Here is a 24,587-nt window from a genome sequence, read left to right on the forward strand (position 1 = left end):
TAATCAGCCACTCAACGGCAGACAAGTAGCAATCAGACTCACCCAGCAGTTTAGTTCCCAGCATGCTCAACTGTTCTTGATTAAGACCTCTTTTGGTGATGGAGGAGAACTGCCAGCTCAGCACCTCCGCTAGATGACCCCAAGTGGCTGAAGGAGGAGTGACGAAGAACGAAAGGTTCTGGAGAAGAAACGGCAAGTCAGAACCTGTGCGAACACGCCCTGCAATCTATTTTGTGTCGACGTAAGTAGAGCTAATTTCTACAGCCGAAACTTTAAGTCAAGTCAAGTCAAGTCAAGTGTATTTATATAGCGCTTTTCACAATACAGATTGCATCAAAGCAGCTTCACAGCATTAAACCAAAATAACACAACAAGGTTGTTTCTAGTGTAAATTTATTGATTGATAAAATTAAATTAATATCCCCAAAATATCCCCAACTGAGCAAGCCAAAGGCAACAAGAACATGAGCGTTGATGACTTATCTTTGAATTTGCTTTTATTTTTATATTTTCTTTTTTACATTTTAGTTGTTGTTGTTTTTTTGTGCTTTTGTCATTTTTAGTAGATTTTGTTCTTTTAAAAAATATTTCTATTTAGGTTCATTTTTATTTCAGTTTTAGTTTTTTATTTATTTTCAGTTAGTAATTTTAGTGCTTAAACTTATTTAAGTTATTTGCCAAGGCAACATTTCTCATTCTTCATTCAAGTTTTTCATTTGATATTTGTATTTTCAATTTTCATTTTCATTTTAGTTCAAGTTTTAAAAATATTTTAAAAAGAACAAAAACTAATAAAAATTACAAAAACACATAACAAAATTACTATTTATGTTTAATTTATTTTATTTGAGTTTTTATTTATTTCAGTTATTTGCCAAGGCAACATTTCCAATGTTTTCGTTTAAAAGCTTTTACATCTAATATTTATATTTTCAGTTTTTGTTTTAATTTTAGTTTACGTTTTAATCATTTTGTTATGTGCTTTTGTCATTTTTATTAGTTTTTGTTCTTTTTAAAAATATTTCTATTTAGGTTTAATTTAATTTATTTCAGTTTTACATTTAATTCGGTTTTCACTTGTATTTATTTCCAGTTAGTAATTTTAGTCCTTCAACATATTTCAGTTGTTTTTAAAGGCAAACATTTCTAATTTTTCATCAAGTTTTTCATCTAATATTTATATTTTTTGTTTTCATTTAAAATTAAGTTTTAGTATTTTTGTTATGTGCTTTTGTCGTTTTTATTCGTTTTGTTCTTTTCTATTTAGGTTTAATTTATTTTATTTCAGTTATTTCAATTCTAGTGCTTCAACTTAAACATATTTTAGTTATTTGCCAAGGCAAAATTTCAATACATTTTGTTTAGTTTCAGTTTTTTATCATATATTGATTTTTTTTTTTTTTATCATATATTGATATTTTCAGTTTACATTTTAATTTATTTAATTTTGTGCTAAATCTGTTATGTGCATAACATTAGTGTTGAGGAGGACTAACCTTTGGTTCAGAGGTCAGCATGTTGTACCACATGATGGAGGCCCATCCACTGGGTAGCTGACTGACGTTGGAGATCACGACTATGGGCAGAGATGTAGCCTGAAGATGGAGAAAGAGAAGAAAGTTGATATTGATCATGATTTGGTGATGTTTATGTTTCAAACTGTTTATTGGTCGAACTCTTCTGACCTCAAAGTTCATGACCAGTCCAGACCAGCAAAGCTCAGCCTCAAAGGAGATGGAGTGAAGTTCTTCAGTGACAATCAGAGGGCCCTGCCAAACATTTAAGAAACAGTTTAGCCAAAAAAAAAAAAAAAAAGGTTTTAAAGTTTGAACACGCAGAAGCTCAAATGAGATTCAGAGCTACAGCAGAGGGGAAGCTTGAAGTTCTGCTTCTTTCTTACACAAATCGATTGTAAGACGTGGAAAATAGAACACAAGAGTTATGGACTACTTTCATGATACTTTTATGTGATTTTTGGAGCTTTTCCACAGAGGAAAGTCATACAGCTTTGGAAAGACATGAGGGTGAGTAAATGATGACAGATTTATGTGAACGCTCTCTTTAAGACAAACCATCACTGAAGAAAAGTCCCACAGAAAAGTATTTTGGACAATCTTAAGAAGTATATAATCGATGTTTGGGCTCAGTAATTTATAATAAATGAATTACTTTTATTCAGCAAGGACACAGTAAAATGATCAAAAGTGACAGTAAAGACATTTAGAATCTTACAAAAGATTTCTATTTAATTCAGCTTTGATGACAAGAATAAATTACATTTTAATATATACTCTCATAGAAAACAGTTAATTAAATTGTAAGAATATTTCTGTAATTTTTGATCAAATAAATGCAGCCTTTGTGAGCATAAGAGACTTAAGCATTACTAAAAATCTAATTCAAACTTTTCAAACGGTAGTGTAAAGACCGAACTCTCACCTCACTAGTTCTGTTTCCGGTCACTTTCTTCTCTTTCAGTTGCTGTGAAGTAAAACGAATATTATTTGACTGAATTATACTTTTTAAACTGGAGCTACAGTATAATTTGCTCTTTTGTTTTTCTTTTCACTTTACCAGATGACGGAATTCTGCGGCCATTCCATTGGATTCCTCCATGTTCATCACCTTCATGGCTGTTCCCAAGATGTTGAACATCCGAAACCTGAAACAGGAACATAGCTAAGTAAGCAGAATAATATTAAACGGATAGTTCACCCAAAAATGAACATTTTGTCATCATTTACTCATCCATATGTTGTTCCAAACCTGTATGAGTTTCTTTCTTCTGCTGAACACAAAGAAAGTTGGTAATCAAACGGATGACGGCACCCATTGACTTCCATAGTATTTTTTCCTATTATGGAAGTCAATGGGTACCGTTTACCGTTTGATTACCAACTTTCTTTAAAATCTCTTCTTTTATGTTCAGCAGACGTAAGAAACTCATACAAGTTTGGATCAACATAAGGGTAAGTAAATGGTGAACTATCCCTTTAATTCAAGTGGGATTCAACAAATTTAAAAAGAACTGAATTTATGGAACAACTCAGCAAAAAATATAGATTCTGTCATTATTATCTCACACTCGCTTTTTTGTAGCAGACTTTTTTTTCTTCTTTTTTTTTTACAACTGTTGTTGTTTTTCAAGACCTGTGTAACAAACATTTTAAAATAATATCATATTTTATGTTCCACAAAAAGAAGAACACACAGCAAAGACATGAGGGTGAGTAAATAATGACAGATTTTCATTTTTAGTGTAACTCTCCATTTATTATGGTATGCAAAGGAAATTATGTAAGACACACCCTTTCCGTTTCTCAACGATATCCCTGGAAGGCAAAAAGAGACTTGTGTTAACACAAAAAAAATGCATGCAAGTAATCTACAGGCAAAAGAAAGTATCTATGACTTAAGGTGGAGATAAGGTTTGCAAAATACTTGCTTATCAAAATGGACTTTGACTCGAACAGTGTGGTTGAATTCCTGAAGTTTTATGAGCAGCCTGGAGCACAAAACATGAGATTCATCATTTATCATCTGAACATTACCTATACTTCCCACTTACCCATTGCTTCTACTTCCAGAGAAGTGTGAATCATCTGCCATGTGATTAAAGTTACCGTAATTTGAGAGTGAACAGAACACCCGTCTTCAGCACCAAAGGTCTTTGTAGTTGGGTCGGCATGCATGGCTGTCTCTCGACTACCAAGGAGCTGAAAACATGCAATCCAAAATTATTCATTGTCAGCGACACATTTCAAAGGCCCCCGATATACTTCAAGCGAAAAAGCGGCCTAAAAAAGCAAAGAAGTGCTCTTACTTTGTGATTAAAGTTTTGAGGTTTAACATGATCCTGTCCTCCAGGGTGCTTTTGCTGAGGGTGATGGGATCGGTGTCGTATGTGAACTTCTGCTCCAGCTCCAGAAGTTTCTTGAGCTGCTGCCTGAGCTGAAGCAGAGATTCTGCGATAGAGGTAAACCTGAGGGGGAAAAACAAACAGAACTCAATAACATATGACTTAAAGTGCGAGCCATGATTTTGTAAGGCACCGCCACATAAAGGTCCATTGACAATAGTTGCAAAATTATCAATATTTATATATTCTCAGTATATTTAAAGGGATACTCCACTTTTTTTGGAAATAGGCTCATTTTACAACTCCCCCAGAGTTAAATAGTTGAGTTTTACCGTTTTCGAATCCATTCAGCCGAACTCCGGGTCTGGCGGTACCACTTTTAGCATAGCTTAGCATAGATCATTGAATCGGACAGGACCATTAGCATCTCTCTCAAAAAATGACCAAAAAGTTTTGATATTTTTCCTATATAAAACTTGACTCTTCTGTAGTTACATCGCGTAATAAGACCGACGGAAAATGAAAAGTTGCGATTTTCTAGGCTGATATGGCTAGGAACTATACTCTCATTCCTGCGTAATAATCAAGAAACTTTGCTGCCATACCATGAGTGCAGCAGACGTAATGATATGACGCAGCGCCTGAAAATCATGGTATCATCGCAACTTTTCATTTTCCGTCAGTCTTAGTACACGATGTAACTACAGAAGAGTCAAGTTTTAAATAGGAAAAATATTAAAACTCTTTGGTCATTTTTTGAGAGAGATGCTAATGGTCCTGTCCGATTCAATGATCTATGCTAAGCTATGCTAAAAGTGGTACTGCCAGACCAGGAGATCGGCTGAATGGATTTGAAAACGGTAAGACTCAACTGTTTAACTCTGGGGGAGTTGTAAAATGAGCCTATTTCCAAAAAAAGTGTATCCCTTTAATACGTCAATATTTCAACGCAGAAAAGGTCCATAAAATTTGGCATGCAAAAAAGGTTGTCTATCGTCAACGGCGTAACGATGTATGGAGAGCATCTCACACAGAAGTCACTTTCAAAACGAGCAGTTTTCTGTTGGTTAGTGCAGAAAATTCGCACAACCAATTTGTCAAGTTGCGAAATCTGTCAGGAAATCTTTCGCCCTCAGACAAATTTCCCATTGAAATTAAAGGATTTTGTCTGCGAAAATTCGCCATTCCATAGTAGATGTAACCGCACCACTATTGCTATTCGTAATCAACAGTACACAAAATGTGTAAAAATACATATTGTACATTCAAAATTCTTAATTATGATCGATACTTGGGATTATTTGACGCCCCTAGAACTACGAGAGTTGGTTGTTATGACATTGTGATCATTTAAACGCAACATATTTCCATCACACTGTGTAGTTCCGTTTTTACATTTTAGAACAACAAAACATCTTGCATATATTGCTACTCCATATGTTTATAAAGAAAATATTAATTAATTTGTGGTTTGTTACCAGTTTTGCAGCTGGTCCAAGCAGACATTGCTCAGCCCACCGATGCAAGCCATCTGTTGTCGGCGCCTCCATTCGGCCAGTTCTGTTGAGATCAGCTCAAAGATCACCGGATCCATAAGATTCGACACCTCTGACATCTGACCAATCACATTCTACATGGACACAAACACACACAGAGTTGAACGCAATGGCTTCTTTTCACTAACCAAGGTTAAAGGCCGATGGATCTCCAATGTTCTCACCTCTCTTGTGGTGTGGAGTTTCATAAACATGGCGCGGATGGTCAGTCTCTCCCGATTCAGGTCTTCCACCGAAATGGTCCCGTTGAGTTCCTCTGTTAAACAGACGTACAAGCAATACTGAGTTTCTGTACTTGTGGAAAAACAGCTAGTTCTGACTTAAGTTGTGGTCACTTTTATTATTGTTTGTTGAATTTTTGCTATCAAAATGAGTAATATTGAGTTTCTATACTTATCGTGAAAAAATAACTAGTTCTGGCTAGTAACTCTTTTCGACTACAAAGAAAGCATTTTTCAATCCCGTTACCTCTGCTTTGAAGAGTTTTGCTCTTGAAGTCGTATTCGTCTTGCAGATCTTCCAGATTTTTGATGACCTGCTCGGTGTCCTAATAGGAAATAGAAAAAAAAAAGATTTCTCACACGACTTGACAAGGAGAATGTTTTATTCGATGGTCCACTTCCGACATTCTTCTAACTATAAGTAACTTTGCAACTACATGTCAACTAACTCTCATTAGAGTATTAAAAGACTGGCTGCTAACACTTTATTTTGGTGCTCCCCCAATAGACGTTCTACTGACTATCAGTAACTTTGAAACTACGTCGACTTATTCCACTAACCCGAACCCTAATAGTCTACTAACACTCTAATGAATGTAGTTGAGGGAATGTAGACATGTAGTTGCCAGGTTACTTGTAGTTAGAAGAATGTCTAAAGTGGACAACCGAAATAAAGTGTATCCAACATATCTTGTAGTTGCGACAAGTTTTTTGTGTGTATACATCACCTGTACTTTATTCTTTATGTCTTTCACCCTTCCGTCCATTTCTCTATGTTTCTCCACGATCATGTCGTTTTGGGTGCTCTCGGTTCGATTCTGCAAGGAAATACTAATTACTAACTTACTAAATTACTAACTAATTACCGTTTGGTGAGTAAATGAATTTTTGTTTTTGGTTAAACTATTCCTCTAATAATAGAACTTCACGCCTACAAAAGAGATCTAAATGTCATATTGACTTAAAATATATTTAAATCTAAGGTTTAGGTGGTGGAGATCAGTGGTTGTCATTTATTAATTAATGACCTCTGACATTTGGGCAGAGGCCAGAATCTTCCTTTCTTCGCTAAGGTTCCTACTGATGATCATAGCCATGGAAACCGGATCGTCTTGGAAGAGGTTCTGGAAAACAAGGTTCAAATTAACTAAAAGTGACACCACACTAAAAGGAAACAGTCATGTAGCCAGTTGCAGTCAGTCACCTGCAAGTTCCTCTTGATCTTGCGGATGTTGTGCTGGTTCAGGAAGTCTTTCTCCATCGCGAAGCGGCTGTGTTGGTGATCTAACTGGGTCAAAAGATCATGAAACCTCACGGTGGCCAGGGACTCGTTCTCCACATTAGCAACATGCTCCCTTTGGGGAACGAAGAACAGAGGATTTACGTCAACTATAGTCTAGAATGGTTTGAATTCTATTTTAGTACAATTCCTATATTTGTACCTATATAATCCCTCTTATTGGGATGACAAATATAATAAGAAAGTTAAGATGTTTACAGTAAGATGATAAGGACATATAAAATAGTCAGTAGTTATCACTGCTACACTTTGTTTAGCAATAATAACTGCAGTAAGTAATTGTATATGTTGTGCTGACTCTTATTTGTCTTCTTAAACAGCTGATACAGCAGTACCTCTCTGTTGCCCCCACCAGCTTTGGAGGACCCATGATTCCTATATACCGGTATGATGTTACCGCAGATTAGAACGAGGTAGGGTGGTGATTTGAAAATGTATTCTACTTCTGAAATTGGATAGTTAAAGGTGCAGTAAGCGATTTCTAAGAAACACTGCTGAAAGTGGATCGCGCCGAGCACTAAAACACACTTGTAGCCAATCAGCAGTAGGGGGCGTATACACTCATAAGGGGGAGGTGCCTGTTTCGTGAATTTTGGGGCGGGGCTATCAAGATAGGGGTGTGATCCTTTTGGGTAAGGGCGTGTTTGTTTTGGTGATTTCAAATCGCTTACTTCACCTTTAAGGTCAGGAATCGGATACTTGTCCGAAAATTAACATTTCTATTCCACTTATCGATTCCTGTGTGCACCTTTTAATGTGGTTTTAAACCATTCAAGTGCAATAAGATGAAAAAGAGATCTCAATTTGGCATTCGTGCTCTGTTTTCTGTGCTGGGCACATCCAGAGCGTGCGCACAAAAAGCCGCCTCTCGTATAATGTTGAAATTTTAATTAATAATAAAATTAATGACCTTTAAAATATATATATGCACCTTTAAAAGTATTCATTAATGAAAACATGTTTAAATATAATTTTTTAATTAATTTAATTAATAGTATTATAATTACCTTTACAAATGTCTATGCACATTTAAAAATATTTCTTCACATAATTGTTATATTTTAATAAATATTAACTTGCACTTAAAAAAGATGTATTATGAAGACTTTGTTGAAAATCAACAGGTTGAGCTTCTGGGCGGGGTGTCCTTCACCCAGGGTTGTGCACAGATAGCCATATTAATCTTAATATCATTACTATATTATCATTGTTATTGTTTGGAGGATTGGGAGGAGAGGAGAATGGGGGGACGAGAGAAAGGGTAAAATATGTTAAATTACTGAATACCTCAAAACACTCAACACCCCCAAAGGACATATATTTCAAATTATATGGTCTTTCTTTTCTTTATTTCTTTTCTTTATTTTTTGGTCTATTCTTATATGGGGGGGGGGGGGGGGGGGTCCCCGTTTTTTTGGTCGATATGTCTATTTTGTAAAATTTCTGTATGTATTCCTGCAATAAAAACAATAAAATAAAATAAATCAACAGGTTGCCTACTCTAGTTTAGCATTATTATAGTTGCAGGAGATTGTGGTTATGTGTTTGATATGGTTATAAAGCTAAAGAAGGTATAAAATCTTTCATCCACACCAGTCGTGGCTTTCTATCCAGCTGCTGAGGTACTGTCGGATGGCCATTGGAAAGTTGTCATCGTACAGTTGGTCGACCTGTTCCAAAAACTTTGCATCAAGTTGTTGAAGCTCCAACCACTGACTCATTTCTGCGACTCTGTGGGCTGAGAGGTAAAATAACTGAAGATAAGTGTTTGGTAAAGGATTGGCCACAGTGAATAGCTGACTGCATAATCAAGATTTTCTTGCAGAAATCAAAGTAAAATGAAGGCGGAAGACAGCAGACATACAAACTGCCCAAAGCATTTCTTAGCAAGAGGAGGAGATTTCTATTTAGGGACAGGACATTTTGAGGTTTTTGTGCTGTGTGTGTTTCTAACCTAGTAGCTACTAACAGATTTGCCAAAACATTTTGCAAGAAAGATATGTAAAAAATGAAATACTATTTCATATTATTATTATTATTAAAAAATACTAAATGTTTTCTTGTAGGCCAAAGATTAGGTTTAGTCTGTAGTGATTGTGTGTGTTTGTGGAGCTAGAAAACAGAGAAACATGTAATAGATTTTATATTATTAGTCTATAGTAGGTACAATTTAAAGTACAATAAGAATAGGCTAACATTAGTTTGAATATGCATGCTTATTTATGTCTTTACTGAACATTAGTGTTGTCAAAAAGTCTATGTAGAATTTAAATTATTAATAATATATATATTTTTTTTTAAATGTGCGCTCGATCACGTGTGTGTAGGGTTTGGCAGTATTGTTTTTGTATAAATAATATTTAGAGGCTTAATGTAAATACAATAGACGTCTATGGTACGTCCTCATTCTGATAGCTTCGGGAAACGTGGGTGGGTGCATGTATGAGGGGTGTGTGTGTGTGTGTGTGTTTTTTTTAATGCTCAGCAAATTTTATCCTTCTGTATAAATTGGAATCAATCCATAATAATAATAGTAGTAATAATAATAATATAGTTATGTTGAAAGATATTATCATTATTTTAGTATAATAACAGAATCGCATGAACACATAATAGCATGATATTGTTTTGCCTGCATTCGGACCACATGTAAATAGCTCCGTTTACATAACGTTATGGCCTTGTGTGTATAAATGTCTTTTATGTGTTTTTCCATTGCTTTCTAAATAGTAACTAAAATCCTCAAATAACACGTGAAATTTTAGGATTACACGCATAGACAGGAATACCACGAAGTAATCAAACTTCCTGTAATATATCAAGCCGAAAAATGATGAATGCGGAAATTAAAGTTATTATTTTGTTACTCACCCCCAAATGTTCTCCAAACACGGTTAAAGTAAGAATCCGCAAATAGATGTTTGATGTGTCTTCTATAGCAGCAGAATAATGCGGAAGAACAGGCAAGTTCCCTGTTATTGTCGATTTGTTATTGATTTGAGCCTTTCCAGTAGATGTCCGACTTCTTCTGCGCGAGTAGCACGCGTGTGCGTGTTTGAGTGAAAGCTAGATCCACCAATCAGGGAGCAAAGTGTTGTGCGTTACATATGCACTGGCCTATCAGCGCGTCCTGCTGTCCTTTTATGACGCAACTGGAATTTTGGACCAACGTTGTAGCGCAGCCCACGTGATTTATAAGAAACTGAAACTGCGTAGTATACTAGAGAAAGAGGCTTATTTCATCACTACGTAAAAACTGTACGAGAATTGCATGTTATGATCTGCTTTATAGTGTTTTATAAGAAATATATGTGTTTTAAGAGGTAAATAATAATAGTCCTGTCTACAAGGAATGTGGGAAGCTTCATCTGATTTGCTGCATTGCAGTACAATCTTGTTCTTTAGAAGAGACCAGGACTAGTGTGTTTTCTCCTCAACTTGATAAGCCGTTTTTTTTTGTTTGTTTTTTTTTTGCAATCATATCTATGCACGATTATAGGCCTATGGTTAGTTGCGTCATTTGCCCTCTTTTCATCCTCCTGTTAGGTTGTTCCAAAACCACGATGTATCTTCCGTGTCTTCATTTACAACAGAAGAGAATCTTTTTTTCTCCATTTGCATGAGGTCACCTCATTGTAGATCAGTTTCAACATATGTGCAAACTATAAAAGATCTCTATTAATATTTGATACTTCTGATAGCTGAATGTTTCATTCAGGGGGTAAAAAAGCACACCCACTTAGGGAATATCTTATTTTCATTCTGTATTATATATTTAATTCTAGATAACTTCAACATACTTAATCGCTGACTCAAAGTGTGCAACTATTAAATCATGCAGTTAAAGTGTGCTAAATCTTTTTTTAAATGCAAATGAGGGCATTTCGAAGTGCACTCATTGTCCTGTGGACAGACTTCTACTATTGTTGCCTCACAGGGCCTCCATCACACTGGGGAGCCCTCAAAAATAATAAAATAACACAGGAGAGGCTTTAGCTTCCATGGAATATGGGGTTGTTGCTTTTGAGCGCCATAATGTGCTCCACATGCTTGGATTGGTGTCAATGGTGTCACTCTGTTAAGGGTTACGAAGGGACAACATTGAAGAGGTCCCTTAAGGACACGTGAAAACAACTACTCAAAAACATCAGTAACAGGCATTTTACTTGGTACAACAGATCAAAACTACAACATGATTTTGAACCATACAATCTATGTAATTAATTCCATGTTTTAAAAGATCACTGACCATCTCTAGCCTAAGACATTTGTAGGATTACTATTGAATTGGCAGTTTTTCTGACAAGAATATAAGAAGCGTGCTTTTGGATGGTTGGCATGTTCCAGCAATGTTTAAAACTATTTAAAAAGCATTGAAATTGTGACCAGTTATAGCACTAAAAAGTTTCCTATCCATGTCATTTGTCAACTACCCATATGCTATGAACCAACTGCAGAATTCCAAAAGTCTGTTGTTTGGATGTCATGTTGAGTAAGTTTCTGGGTCAGTGTTCCTGTTTTTGGGTCACTGGGGGATAAGCAGCTTTATATAAATAATCAACTATACAACCCCCTTTGACATTAATTTAAAACTTAAAAGTACTTTTTGCAATTTGTACATTCTGAAATCACACTGGTAAAGCCCATCAGGTCATCTCTATGCTCAAATGATTTCACAAAGGAAGCCTTATACCTTCAAAAACAAAGAAATCCTTGTCACCTTTTACCACTGTCCTTGTATACAACAGTTGATGTCAACAAACTAAAAGATTTGGCTAAGTTGGCTTGTTGGGACCCAGGTGTGGTCAATTGTTTTAGCAGGAACTATTTCGTAAGGGACAAGGTAAAGGTTGTTTTCACTTCCCTCTGGTCCAAAGCAGTTAGGGCTTGCTGTCATAGTGACTAGAAAAGCCCTTGGGCTCAAGAGCAGCCGCAAAGGTCTACGACCATTGAAGGGATTTTTCCGTAGATTATCTGCTCACGGTCATTGAAATACAGCATGTTTATGGGTGACATCTTGGTTGGTGTGCAGCAGGGGCCTGCGCTGCCCCGAGGGTTGGCCTTGTTAACGATGTGACTGTGAGGATACTTCTGCACGCATTCACCGGAGCAGTAATTGGCCTTGTAGCGCTTGGGCGCAATTATCCAGTCCCACCCGAAGTCATCGAAGTCGACGGTGAGTGGATACCGGCAGCAACGAGACTCGGTGGAATGCTCATCGCAATCAAGGCCGGTGTCCCTTCTGGACCGCTTGCCAGCGTCTGATATTTTCACCTCCAAGAAGGGTTGCTGGAAGGGCGGACATAAGAACAAGTCATGGTCATACATACTAGGTATGCAAAGGTGCAATTAAGCACATACTTGACATGAATTGCAATGCACTTGTTACAGGAAGATCCCTTGACCAAGCTGATCCAACTAAACCTTTGTTCAATGGTATAATGGCCCTTGAGATACCGGGCAAGCTCTGGTTGACGGCCTATACCCCAAAAAGGGTGAAAGGCGAAGTAGTAGAAGTACGGCCCCTTCTGGAGTTCAAACATACTGTGTCCCTCCACCATTGCTTTCAAATCTCATTCAGACTTGCCAGGATGTGCCAAGTTTGAATAAGATTTAACAGCCATGGTAGAGGGCGAGGTTATTAAAGGTACGCTTAAACTCCACAAGGTGCACATTTGAGAGGAAGATGATGAATAACGACCAGCATTTGATGACAATCATTTTCGGTCAAGTATCCCTTTATCCACTAGACTACTCTGTAAGGTAAGACTAAGTACACTTCCTTAAACCTTTTGCAGATTTGTTAATCAAAATTTGTCCAGCATTTGACTATTGTAGTTTGTTCTATTCTAAAGAAGCATGTAGCTAAGTACCAATCCATGCACCAACTTACCAGTCCTTCCTCTCCAGATTCTGGAGAGGTCACAGCCATATCATTTCCGTTTGTGTCAAAGGCCTTGATTTCTATCCCAAAGTTACTCTGGGGCTGTTTGAGCCACAACTGCAACAGCTGCTTCATATCAATGTGCTGCCAGGAGTTTGTCTGGGCATTCACATCAATTTTTTGTGCACGTATTCTTGAGTGGCTGTTCCCTTCAGAAGTTGACCGCAGGTGAGATATCTGCATGAAGACTGTGGTTGGCTCCTCAGCTGGTCGGAGATAGATCCAGAGCAAGGCCTTCAGGATGCTGTCGGGCATAATCTTTGGGCTCAGTGAGAAAATGCAACACTTCGGCATTCCCTCAAGATGGGCGATGGCTTGCGCTGCAAGGTATTAAGTTTACTAAGACCATGTACACCTTTTTCACCTTACACTCTCAGAAAAAAAAATTGCTTTAGGGGTACAACAGCTTGTTACTCAGGTAATACAACCCCCTGTACCTTTTTACAAACTTACTACTAAATGTTCATAGTAGTACTTTTAAGGATACACATTACTACTCTAAAGTTATAAGGCACTTCTTTTAAGGGTAGATAAATTGTCTCTTTAAAGGAACAATTTCTGCACATTTTTCTGACAGTGTAAAAACATTTACCATGGTAAACTATAGTTCAGGGATGGGCAACTCTGCTCCTGGCACCACTTTCCCAGGAATTTTAGTTTCAACCCTAAGAAAAAACCCTGAGAAAACTCACTTGTCCAATCAAATTGAAGTCTTACAAGTGTGTTTGATTATGGTCAAACTAAAATCCAGTTTCCAGTATTATTTACGTAACATCAATGGAGTAACTACTGTATTTTGGCAGAAACTAAGGTTTCCATTGTACATCTTTGTAAGAGTTATTTTCACAGGCCAAATGTGCTTTGCATGTTGTTTCTTGTGCACAGCTCTGCAAGGTCTGTTGACTTTGGCCATCTTCCAACAACAGCTGAATGAATGAACCATAGTCAGTTCATAGTCAACTCTTTCAGATAGTACAATGGCCCCCAAACGTATTTGGACACTTAAGCCACACTTCAAAAAGTATGAGTTTCATTGCATTACAACAAAATAACAAACCAAGTGGCATCTGCAAATAATGCTAGCCCTTTCTCAGAACTAACTTAACATGCATTTTAATGACATACTTACATTCTGTGGCCATGGTAATAATGGTCTCACTGCTGCCTTGTTCCTCATTCTCACTAATGCCTCCATTTTGGTCATACTGGTCGAGGAGCTCCTGCAGTGGAGGTGCTTTGGGTAAGAGTAGCTTGACCGTGTCTCTACTGATGTTCGGAGCCTGTTCTAGACGCAGGATGCTCAAAATCTGAGACTTGATGGAGTGCAGGCGCATGAGTTTACTCTGCTGTCTAAACTGACAGGTCGTGCACTGGCCGCTGTCGTCTCCAGGTGTCACAAATGCTTGCGATGTTGTTGTTGCACTCAGGCTCTGACTGTGTGAGCTCAGCACACTCCAAAAGCTCAGATAAAGAAGGAGAAACATATCTTCTGATGTATCTTTGTAGACGTTTACACATTTGGAAATGGACAGCACCTTTACGCACTCTCTCCAAGCAGCACTGGACAGATGTACAGCCTCCAAGGCAGTTTTATACTTAAGATTCCCTGCTGTTAGATATCCTGTGATTGGCTGGATTGATAAGAACAAGTCTAGATGAGACAGCACTGAGAAATTCTGAAAGCAAGTTTTGATTTGAGGATTTTCAGGAGCTGTCTATTTTGTTGTACATACCATGAATTTATTATGCAAATACCATAAATATCACATGAATTTCATTATAATGATCAATTGAAATCTGATGAGCCCGTGTGTGTAGCCATTCAGATGTTTTTAAATACTTCTTGGACCACTGGAAATGTATGTTTATCATGCTGCTGAGGATTCTATATGGATTGCTAGGACGTTTCTATGTGGTTGATAGGATGGTTGCTTGGAGGTTTTTGCATATTGCTATACATTTGTGAGGGTGCTCTGAGTGGTTTTAGCATGTTATGGGTAGTTGCTAGGGCATTGCTAGGTTGTTCTGACAGGTTTTTAAAGTGTTTTTATATTGACACAATGTTTCTATGTGGCTGCAAGGGGGTTCTGAGTGATTTTTAGCTTTTTGCCATACAACTGAGAGTGTTCTTTTTAAGACGCCATCATGTTGTTGCTTTGCCATTATGGATCGTTACTAGGGGGTTGCTAGATTGTTCTAAAAGGTTTATACAGTGTTAGATGTGGTTTGATTGTATTTATAGGTGGTTGCTATGATGTTGCTAGAGTGATTTTTATCTTGTTGCTATACAATTGAGAGTGTTCTTTTTAAGGCATCGTCATGTTGTTGCTTTTCTGTTGTGGATCGTTACTAGGGGGTTGCTAGGTTGTTCTGACAGGTTTTTAAAGTGTTGTTATATGGTTGACACAATGTTTCTAGGTGGCTACTAGAGGTCTCTGGGTGATTTTTGTCTTGTTGCTATACAATTAAGATGGTGTTCTGAGTTTTCTTTTTTTTTTTTTTTTTTTTTACGTCATCATGTCATGATATGGGTAGTTGCTAGGCGGATGCTATTGTTCTGATAAGTATTATGCAAAATATCTTCTGTCTAAACACTTGAAAATAGGTGCATTCATCAGTTTATATTGACGAATGGGCTCTTTTCATTCTTAGACCAGCTGTAACTTTTAACGTTGTGTTTTGGTGATGTGGTGCATCTTGAATTTGCAGCGAAGTGGACTGAGGAAATTATTGCTACAGCTGTTCTGTAACATTTGCCGATACAGATGTCTTTGCTCTCCCTGTCTCTCTTTGTCCAGCAGTGCAGCTTAATTAGATGCATAAATAACAACAGCTGATAGCAGAGGGAGTGGGATACTGAGGTGGGTCAGTCACAGCACCACCCGCTGGTGAATTATCAAGTTCTTTCAAGAATGATGCTGCTTTGGTTCAGATGCCGGGTGGGTCTGCTAATTCAAAATACGACTGCACAAACCAAACTCACAAACTCTGCACTGCACAAACTCTCATTTATGAAAAATGTCATTTAAACAGGCTCTTTTGCATATATCTAAAAAGTTTTAGAACTTTTTACATTGCAATTATCACATTGCTTACATTGTTACAAGCTTTAAATTAATTACTTGGAAGTGGCAAGAAGGTTTTATGTTGTCTAATGAAAATATGAGTGGTGCTTGTCAGTGCAAAACTCGCTGCAATTATGCTAAGTTATTTTGGGTGGTTGCAAGGGTGTTGAGAGATGGTTGCTATGTTCTGGCTGTTTGCTTGAGTCAACCCACCTCAATCTCTGATACTCTGGCCCATTTTATGGTCTGGTAACCATGATTGTCCTGGATCAGCATATTTTGTTAATCCCAGAACAACATTTCTGCCCAAAAATGTAGTCCTATTAACTATATCCCTACACTAAAACCTAACCCTACCCATAACTTATCTTTAAAATCAGAGGGAAATGATAGATGAATAACACTTATGTAGAAGCACCAAACCCTGATTATAAGCCTAAACATGATATAAACTGTAAACTTGTCCCTCAAATCTGATTGGTTGATTGGAATGTTGTTCCAGGATCAACAAAGAAATTGATCACTTAGTAAAATCACGTTCACCTTTATGGTCCAGCATGGTAAAATTGTGAATCCAGTTCCTTAAAGGGATGGTTCGGAGTAAAATCAACCTAGAGCACCATGAGCCAAACACCCCCCAGAAGCTTTTTTTTCCCTTGGTCGAACATTATTAAAGTTAGAGCTTATTTAGAGATATCAGCCGTAAGGCTTAGTGCAGGCGCTAATGGAACCTAGGATGTATCTCTTAAATGGCCCCACTAATAATGCCCAGAATAGTACCAAACTTCTACAGTAGTACAAATAGGTTCTGTACTCATAAAACAAGGCATTGGAAAATTTGTAAGTACGATTTTTAGTTATCATTCATGTTTGTATAGTGGGTATAAAGAAATGGGAAATGCATTTAGAGTAATGCAGTAGAGTTTTACAGCAGAAAAAAAAAAAAAAAAAACTGCATGCCAATGTGTCTAGTTTAGAGTCTTTATTTGATCTGTAATGAGTTGCTGTCTGTGCCATCATTTCCTCTGGTCAGCCATCTGCAGTGTAATATTGGCATTTTCTCTGGCGTTCTTTAACAGCACAGACACTTTCGCTTCAGTCTAAAAATCAACAAACCACAAAAATGTTCATGATCACCAGGAACAATAGCAATTGGGTTTTTGACATTTATGGGTTCCTCAAAACAAGTTTCGTATCACATAGCGTGTGGGTTATTAAATGCGGGGAAAACCTTGACCTAAATAGTTTTTGAATGTTTCCAGATACTCACAGCAGCCCTGAATGAAGCATCCGTGATGTCCTTCAGGTTTATAATGACGTTGTAATATGCTCCATACACTGCCGTTTCCAAAGCTTTAGCCGCTACCTGCACATGACAGGAATCACGCATTGAAATAAATACTTAAGTCAGCTTTTTTAACCTTGAAAGTCATGCCATTTTTGTTAAGTCAAGATTTTTACTGTTAGTGCAAAGTGCTTTGTTTGGAAGGATGTTTTTATGTTTTTTATTTTGTGTCTTTTACTTATTAATTCACCTGAATGTCTGATTTACATGCCACGTTTCCGTATTTCACCATCTCTTTGAGAACGGGCCACAGTGTGTTTATTCTTTCAGCCAGGGACAGAGGGACGACCACCGCCGCCTTCAGACCCTCCTGCATGGCTTCCTCCCTCCTGTACAATCCATGAACAAGATTCAGTATTCATTACTCATTTGAAATAATTGTAGCCACATTAGGGGTCTGATCCATTTGAAAGGTTGTTGTAGCTACTGTGCCATGTTTACATGTTTTTTGCCAATGCTGTTGTTATTTGCATTCTGTAACTACATTTCCGCAAAGGAATTAGTTTACTTTGGTAGATAAACGCAGGTTGAATGGTTGTGTAATATTAGTTAGGCTCTCCTCTGCAAATTTAATTGTCAAGTCTTTGCTAGGCTTTCTTGTTTCTTTTTGTGATTCGTGACATGTTTTTACATCAACCAAACAATTAAACTGGTTTATCAGGATACAGAATGTTCCTTTTATTTGACATGTTTGGTCTCTAGTTTGAAGCTCTGTTTTGCCTGATTAAACATCACAAAGGCGATAAACCGCACCGTTTGATCTCATCTGCTGTGCCTTTGGGTAATTTCAGGGCAGCCTGTAACAAAATAAATAATTATACCCTGTTATTGTCATCTAGATTCATATATTTTACAGCAGTTTCGATGGTCTGATGTTACAAAAGTGGTGTATTTAAAATGGCAAATTCATTCATACATTTAATATTCTTTTTAAAGTCATTGAATGTTGTCTGTGTTTGGTTATGTACCATGTAGCTGTTGAAGGCCGTTGAATCAGCGTCCACTTTTAACAGTAAGTCGTTCATGGCTTCATGAAATGGAGGGATAAGTTTCCTCATCTCTGCATCCAAAGACTCAAACTGCCTCTTACCGTATGTCATCTGACCGACCATGCAGCCCAGAGCTGCACCCTTACAGTGAGATACATGCATTTATTAGTGCTGTCAAATCGATGAATCACGATTAATCACACCTAGCATAAAAGTTTGTTTATTTCTTATTTGTGTGTATATATCTTATTTTATTTACACACACACACACACACATATATATATAATATATATATATATGTGTGTGTGTGTTATATATATATATATATATATATATTATATATATAAACATATATATATATATATAATATATATAAATATAATAATGTATGTACACACATATATTATTTAATCAAACTTTTATGTTAGATGCGATTAATCACGATTAATCGATTTGACAGCAATAGTATTTATTGAATCATTTAAAGGTATTACAAAACACATATGTAATAAAGTATTTAAAAATTATAATAAATTAAATATAAATATATATTTATATGTAAACTATAAATATAAATGTGAAATTTATGTCAAATGTATATGCAAATTATAATAACTGTAATAAAATTAACTGAATACATATATTAAATATCAAATGTTATATATATATATATATATATATATATATATATATATATATATAAATATATATATATATATATATATATATATATATATATATAAAATGTTCAAGATGATACATATTTACAGTCATTACAGTCACATTTCATATATTTATAAAATTGCTTATTATAAATAATTATTATAATTATTTTACTTACTTTATATATATAAAGTATATATATATAAAGTATATATATATATATTATAAAATTATATTTAAAAAATAATGTAAATATAAAATATTTGTTTTATAATGTATATATGTATCTAATAAATATTTGATATTCTAAAAATATTATATATAAATAATAAATAACATTTATTATTACATTTAAATAAAAAATTATATATATAATATATATATATATATATATATATATATATATAAAAAAAAAGATGATTACCATAGCAGCGATTGCAGCAGAAACTGACCCTCCACCAGGAGCCGCTGTTCTGGCCCCAACGCTGTGGACAAACTTCTGCAGAGACAGAGACGCAAGCCGCCCATCGCCCTGATTGTCCTGTACCATATACCTAAACTCAGCGTGAACCAATTAGATACAGTGCTTCTGTTATTGTTCAATATTGTTCTGCTATTGTTCAAATCATTGTTATTCCACTGACATACTTTTGCGACTTACTCAATGATTCTCTCCTTTGGAACAAATGACCCCAAAGAGTCGAGTCCTAGTTTGCTGATAACCTGAGGAAAATAATGAGAGATTGATTTGCTACCGTGCTGAACGTTTGACCGTGTTGATTTTAACCCACCAGTCGGATTTTGTGCTCCTCTTCCACAACAAACAGCTTTTCTCTCTGGATGTAGAAGTCTGCACAGTCCAGCATGGCCTTCAGAGGAATCAGACCCACTATCTGAGACCCCACCACTGGCAGGTTCAAATCCTATACAATAAAAATTAATATAAATCTAATTCTGATTCATGCAATTTCAAATTATTCTGATTCTGTTCCCAATTGAGATCTGAATGACTGAAAGCGATTCACCTTGGCATCTCTACAGATCTCCTCATACACCACGTGCATGGGCGTCAACTCAAAGTCCAAGATGTTAGTGGACACCTGAGCCAGGTTGGCCTCTTCCAGGTACCATCCCATTCCCTGAACCTTTTTGAGAAGCCCGGGCTGCAAGCAGAAGCATTCACAAACAAGAAGGAAGAAGAACATAAAAAAAACCTCAAGGAAGTGATAGATATAATTAAGTCTGATTCTCAAGTTCTAGATTTGACGCACACTGAAAACCGAGACCAACACAGTGACGTCAGACAAAGACATACTTGATCTTTGCCCCGGCCCTGTTCTCTAATATCCAGTGCGATTCTGTGAGCCTGTTCCTTTGTGCTCAGAAGGTTCACGTTGTAGGCGACAAGAAACTTTCGGGCGCCGGTGACCGTGGCGCCCCAAGAGGGGACGAAGGTGGCAGGGCCATATTCAGGGGTCCATTCGCTCTTTTTCAACTGCATGGGGGACAAAGCACAAAAGGGCAAGAAAATAAGGTTCATTTATTTTATCTTAAGGTGTATACTTGGCATGTAAAACAGTGCTGTTTTTTCAGAAATTAGGCCACAGGTATGAGGTCACATAATTGAGGTTTAAAGGTCAAAGTATACTTCAGTTTTCAGTCAGGAACTGGTGTGAAGTCATCTTGAACAAAATAAGCCCAATCGAAGTTCGTTTAGGGAGTTTTCTGCTGCTGGTTAACAGCTTCGAACTACCATTGGTCAGTGGCAGTTACGTAATAGGTGGGTGTGGCTCTGTGGCTCCGCCCACTTGGAGTGTACATTTTCTCTGGATCATTGCTTTTGTTTGCTATGATCGGATGCTTTCCTAACTGTTGGTTTCTCTCCGCTGTCATTTCTGTTGTGGTTTTTTTTTTATTGAGAGCAAAGTGTGAAGCACGTGAAGAACGAAAAAGAACTTCGCCATGAGTATATTGGGGCCTTTAGAGGTAAAAAGAAGAGCCCCAGAGCCACACCTACCTATTATGTCATCGCCACGGACCAATGGTAGCTTGAAAATGTTTACCAAACGGAGCATCCAGAAAGTTTGCTTTGGCAAGCTGTTTCAAAAACTCCCAAAACAAACTCCAAATGAGCTTCGTTTTAGCCTGATGTTGTTCAAAATTACACCACTTCGTTCTTTGATTTCGCTTAAAGTATATCAGGGTATATTTATTATATATTTATTTATCCGTGCACATTATTTTTTAAATTCATGTGGCTCCGTAATCTTTAATCAAAATAACTTCTCCCTCTTGCAGCGTCTTCTCTGGTGACATGTTTACTGGCACGAGGGCGGGGCAACCTGTCACTCACATGAGATCGACCAATAGCAAACCACAACAATCCAATGAATTCCCGTTGGACAAAATCAAGTCCCGCTCTACATTTTTTCTTGTTCGAGATGCTGTTTCACACGGATATATGTCACAACAGGGAAGAAAAGACTATCGCAACTCCCGTTTCATCAATCTCAAAGAAGTGAGGTCACAGATATGACATCATATGAGATCTCAGAAATGAGAGGTCACAGAATTGAGGTCTAGACGAGTTCTTACCTTCTCCGGTAATGCCTCGTATTCTCCTGCACGAACGGAGGGAAGTGACCTTCTGCTTTCTTTTCTAGCCGCCTCTCCGTAGAGATAGACTACAAGGCAAAGACAAGAAGAATAGAGGATGGCACTGAAGTGATTCTCAAATAGTTCAGGCAATAGACACCATGACCTTGGCCCATACAAACCCACCTGGCACATGCAGCATGTCTGACAATCTCTGAGCAAATTTATTGGCACACTGTACGCACTCCTCCATGGTGACGTTCTGCACCGGTATGAAGGGACACACGTCCATCGCACCCATCCGAGGGTGTTCACCTGTTCAAAAACATCATTTTCACAAAATAAATTAATGTGATGTATGATGACTTTACAGTATATCAGTTACTGCCTTCACAGCTGTACCTGAGTGTTTGGTCATGTCTATGAGTTTAAACGCAACACGGGCAGCGTTCAGCGCCCCCTCGATTGCAGCCTCGGGTGGGCCCACAAAAGTGTACACTGTCCTGTTCGTCGAAGACCCTGGATCGACATCCAGCAAGCTGCAGCCCTCCGTGGCAGAGATGGCATCGGCTATGGCATCAATGACCTGGATATTATATATATTGGCCAAAATATTGTCATGTAATGCTAAAAAACTCTGTACATTAATGTATTACTGTATGTATGGTCTAAAAAAAAATGTGTAGGCTACTAAACAAAGAAATGAAACAAAAACACTTAGGGCCCTATTTTAACGATCTGAAACGCAAGTGTCAAAGCGCAAAGCGCAAGTAACTTTGTGGGCGGGTCTTGGCGCTGTTGCTATTTTCCCAGCGGAATAAATAACTCTTGCGCCAGGCGCAAATCTAAAATGGGTTGGTCTGAAGTAGCTTCATTATTCATAGGTGTGGTTTGGGCGTAACGTGAAATAAACCAATCAGAGCGTCATCTCACATTCCCTTTAAGAGCAGACGCGCTTTGCTCTAAAGCGGATTCCTATTATAACGGCGGATTTGCCAGACGCGCGCCAGGAGCGGTTCACAGCCAAGGAGAGCAACGCTCTCGTCAGGGACGTTGGGGATGGAGAAACCCACCCAAATTAACTTCGGTTAAAAAGGTGTATGATAATTTGGGTAAATGTGTAAGCTAGATGTATGCTTTTATAATAAATTGTCTATCTATCTATCTATCTATCTATCTATCTATCTATCTATCTATCTATCTATCTATCTATCTATCATAATAATGTATGATTTGCAAAAATGAAAACTGCTGCTTCTGTGTAGATGAGAGAATCAAAGTGTATGCGCGTTGTGCACACGCTACATTGATTATGGCCAAGCATGCGCCCTTAAAATAGCATATGAATAACATGCGCAACGCGCCACTGACTTTAAACTATTTTTTCCTGGTTAGTGGCGCAATTGTTTTCTAAACCTGCAAAATAGCATGAAGGAACGTTTGCGCCGGAACACGCCTCCTTTTTTGCGCTGAACCGCCCAGGGAGCGCAAGTTCATTCCCTAGTTTAGCGACGTGCTTCTGTGGAGGGAAAAGCGCGCTTTGCGCGGGTGCAAAATAGGAATGATACATGCGTCAGCGTACAAAGTCAATTGCGCTGGGTGCAAGATAGGGCCCTTAATGTGTATTTGTCATATAAACAAGCAATGACTCTACTCTTAGAGTTGCATTAAACTATAAGTGAATGATTCACTAAAAAGAACCAACTCATTGGAGTCATTAGTTCTATAATAGGGTTACAAAGGTCGCGATATTTGTTTTTGATTCACTAAAAAGAATTACTTCGTTATAATTCGTTCAAGAATCGATTGACCATGCTGAAAATTAAGAATAACCGATTCGTTCGAGTGATTTGTTTGAAAATCGGACAGCGGTTGCACGGTTTGATTCACTAAAAGAACCAGCGCACACGAGTCATTCATTCAGGAATCGGACGTACACTGGTCGTGCTGTAAATTATAAAAAGAAACGACTCACTGATTTGACTCTGTGTATATTTTTAATGCACTAAAACAACCAAATTAGAGTCGTTCGTTCAGGAGTCGGACTACAACTGGCTCATGCGAATCATTTCGTTCGGGAATCGGACTACAGTCGGACTGACTGCATGTTTTTGATTGCGGCTTCGTTGAATAAACTCTGTCAGAGTATTTTAGTACAGTGTTCAGTCAACATCGACGGAAGAACCTGATAATTTGGTACTTGATAGGTACTGGTAATTTGGTTATCAGTACCAAATGACCTTTTTAATTAATCCAGTCAGTCGTCTTACCTCCTTGTTCCGCCCCTCTGAGAAATTGGGTACACATTCCACCAATTTAGCCATGACTGCAAGAAAACACTAACTTTCCTCTCACCCACTTGTCTACTGACAACCCTGGTTCCCCAAAGTGGAACATATAAAGCGTTGGCATACATATCTTTTGAATTATTAACCTGTCCTGTGGACTGGATTTAGATTATTTGGCAATGATTCTTCTATCTTCACAGATAAGCAGTTTTGGGGAGGGTTTCCCATCAAACATTGTTCAGACTTTGGGAAAACCTCCCAAAAGGTCATTATACATTGTCATTTTTAAAACAGTTTCTGGCTACGGCTGGGTTCATGGTTGTTTAATGACATTTGGTCTTTCAGTGTAGCAATAGCAAAAAACATAGCCTAAGACTTGATAAGGCAGACAGCTTAATAAATTACTTTTGAAAAGCACCAAAACAGTTGCATCACATCCAAAAAAAAACTTTAAAAAAAAAAAAACAGGCTGTGATGTCTGGTTAATGAATGATCCAGAAAGGGGTCAAAGAGCTGGACGAGGACAACTCTACCCCTCCCCATGTTTTTGGATACCCTCAAAGCAACACTGACATTATGCAAGCATGAGAAGTGTAAAGTTCACAAAAAAACAGAAAACAGTTTCTTATGGGATGCAAACAGAACGAGTGAAATTCAGCAATATCAATTTTCAGGATGCTTTTCAAGGCAGATTAAAATTATTATTATTATTATTATTGTCCTTATGCTTATTATATATCATTATTTTAATACTTATAATA

General features: G+C 37.3%; 3 protein-coding genes across 4 annotated transcripts in view; all 3 read right to left on the reverse strand.

Annotated features, from left to right (window-relative positions):
* Positions 1–10,013, reverse strand: part of stat1a (signal transducer and activator of transcription 1a) — a 16,321-nt gene extending 6,308 nt beyond the window's left edge. Inside the window, exons 1-17 of one of the 2 annotated variants that reach the window (XM_084117403.1) lie at positions 9,808–10,013; positions 8,530–8,674; positions 6,841–6,991; positions 6,665–6,760; positions 6,365–6,454; positions 5,884–5,962; positions 5,580–5,671; positions 5,338–5,489; positions 3,824–3,982; positions 3,624–3,716; positions 3,446–3,505; positions 3,309–3,332; positions 2,575–2,662; positions 2,440–2,481; positions 1,686–1,769; positions 1,497–1,595; positions 43–178 (exon numbers count right to left, since the gene is read on the reverse strand). In XM_084117403.1, coding sequence (XP_083973529.1) covers positions 43–178; positions 1,497–1,595; positions 1,686–1,769; positions 2,440–2,481; positions 2,575–2,662; positions 3,309–3,332; positions 3,446–3,505; positions 3,624–3,716; positions 3,824–3,982; positions 5,338–5,489; positions 5,580–5,671; positions 5,884–5,962; positions 6,365–6,454; positions 6,665–6,760; positions 6,841–6,991; positions 8,530–8,657 — 1,573 coding nt within the window. In that variant the 5' untranslated portion in view covers positions 8,658–8,674; positions 9,808–10,013. The remainder of the gene's footprint in view (positions 1–42; positions 179–1,496; positions 1,596–1,685; positions 1,770–2,439; positions 2,482–2,574; positions 2,663–3,308; positions 3,333–3,445; positions 3,506–3,623; positions 3,717–3,823; positions 3,983–5,337; positions 5,490–5,579; positions 5,672–5,883; positions 5,963–6,364; positions 6,455–6,664; positions 6,761–6,840; positions 6,992–8,529; positions 8,675–9,807) is intronic. The other variant, XM_084117404.1, reaches the window with a different exon arrangement.
* Positions 10,014–11,083: 1,070 nt separating this feature from the next.
* mstna (myostatin a) lies at positions 11,084–14,484 on the reverse strand. The gene is made up of 3 exons (XM_084117412.1): positions 14,010–14,484; positions 12,830–13,200; positions 11,084–12,225 (listed from the first exon to the last, which is right to left on the reverse strand). The coding sequence occupies exons 1-3, from the start codon at positions 14,362–14,364 to the stop codon at positions 11,857–11,859; spliced, it is 1,095 nt and encodes a 364-aa protein (XP_083973538.1). The 5' UTR covers positions 14,365–14,484; the 3' UTR covers positions 11,084–11,856.
* A 2,428-nt stretch (positions 14,485–16,912) lies between these two features.
* ftcd (formimidoyltransferase cyclodeaminase) lies at positions 16,913–23,981 on the reverse strand. The gene is made up of 14 exons (XM_084117411.1): positions 23,809–23,981; positions 21,941–22,124; positions 21,725–21,853; positions 21,539–21,627; positions 20,259–20,438; positions 19,969–20,106; positions 19,735–19,866; positions 19,605–19,666; positions 19,368–19,497; positions 18,259–18,420; positions 18,044–18,087; positions 17,481–17,619; positions 17,216–17,311; positions 16,913–17,045 (listed from the first exon to the last, which is right to left on the reverse strand). The coding sequence occupies exons 1-14, from the start codon at positions 23,860–23,862 to the stop codon at positions 16,962–16,964; spliced, it is 1,623 nt and encodes a 540-aa protein (XP_083973537.1). The 5' UTR covers positions 23,863–23,981; the 3' UTR covers positions 16,913–16,961.
* Between the last annotated feature and the right edge of the window lie 606 nt (positions 23,982–24,587).

This window comes from Abramis brama (genome assembly GCF_963993115.1).
Source record: "Abramis brama genome assembly, chromosome: 6".
Taxonomy (NCBI): domain Eukaryota; kingdom Metazoa; phylum Chordata; class Actinopteri; order Cypriniformes; family Leuciscidae; genus Abramis; species Abramis brama.

Coding starts and splice junctions, on each gene's coding strand:
- ftcd (XM_084117411.1), bottom strand. CDS start 23,862: ATGGCTAAATTGGTGGAATGTGTACCCAATTTCTCAGAGGGGCGGAAC. Junction 19,867..19,968: donor AGATCTGTAGAGATGCCAAG/GTGAATCGCTTT, acceptor TTTATTGTATAG/GATTTGAACCTGCCAGTGGT. Junction 19,667..19,734: donor AGGAGCACAAAATCCGACTG/GTGGGTTAAAAT, acceptor TATTTTCCTCAG/GTTATCAGCAAACTAGGACT.
- mstna (XM_084117412.1), bottom strand. CDS start 14,364: ATGTTTCTCCTTCTTTATCTGAGCTTTTGGAGTGTGCTGAGCTCACAC. Junction 13,201..14,009: donor TATTACCATGGCCACAGAAT/GTAAGTATGTCA, acceptor AATACCTTGCAG/CGCAAGCCATCGCCCATCTT. Junction 12,226..12,829: donor AATCTGGAGAGGAAGGACTG/GTAAGTTGGTGC, acceptor CCGCCCTTCCAG/CAACCCTTCTTGGAGGTGAA.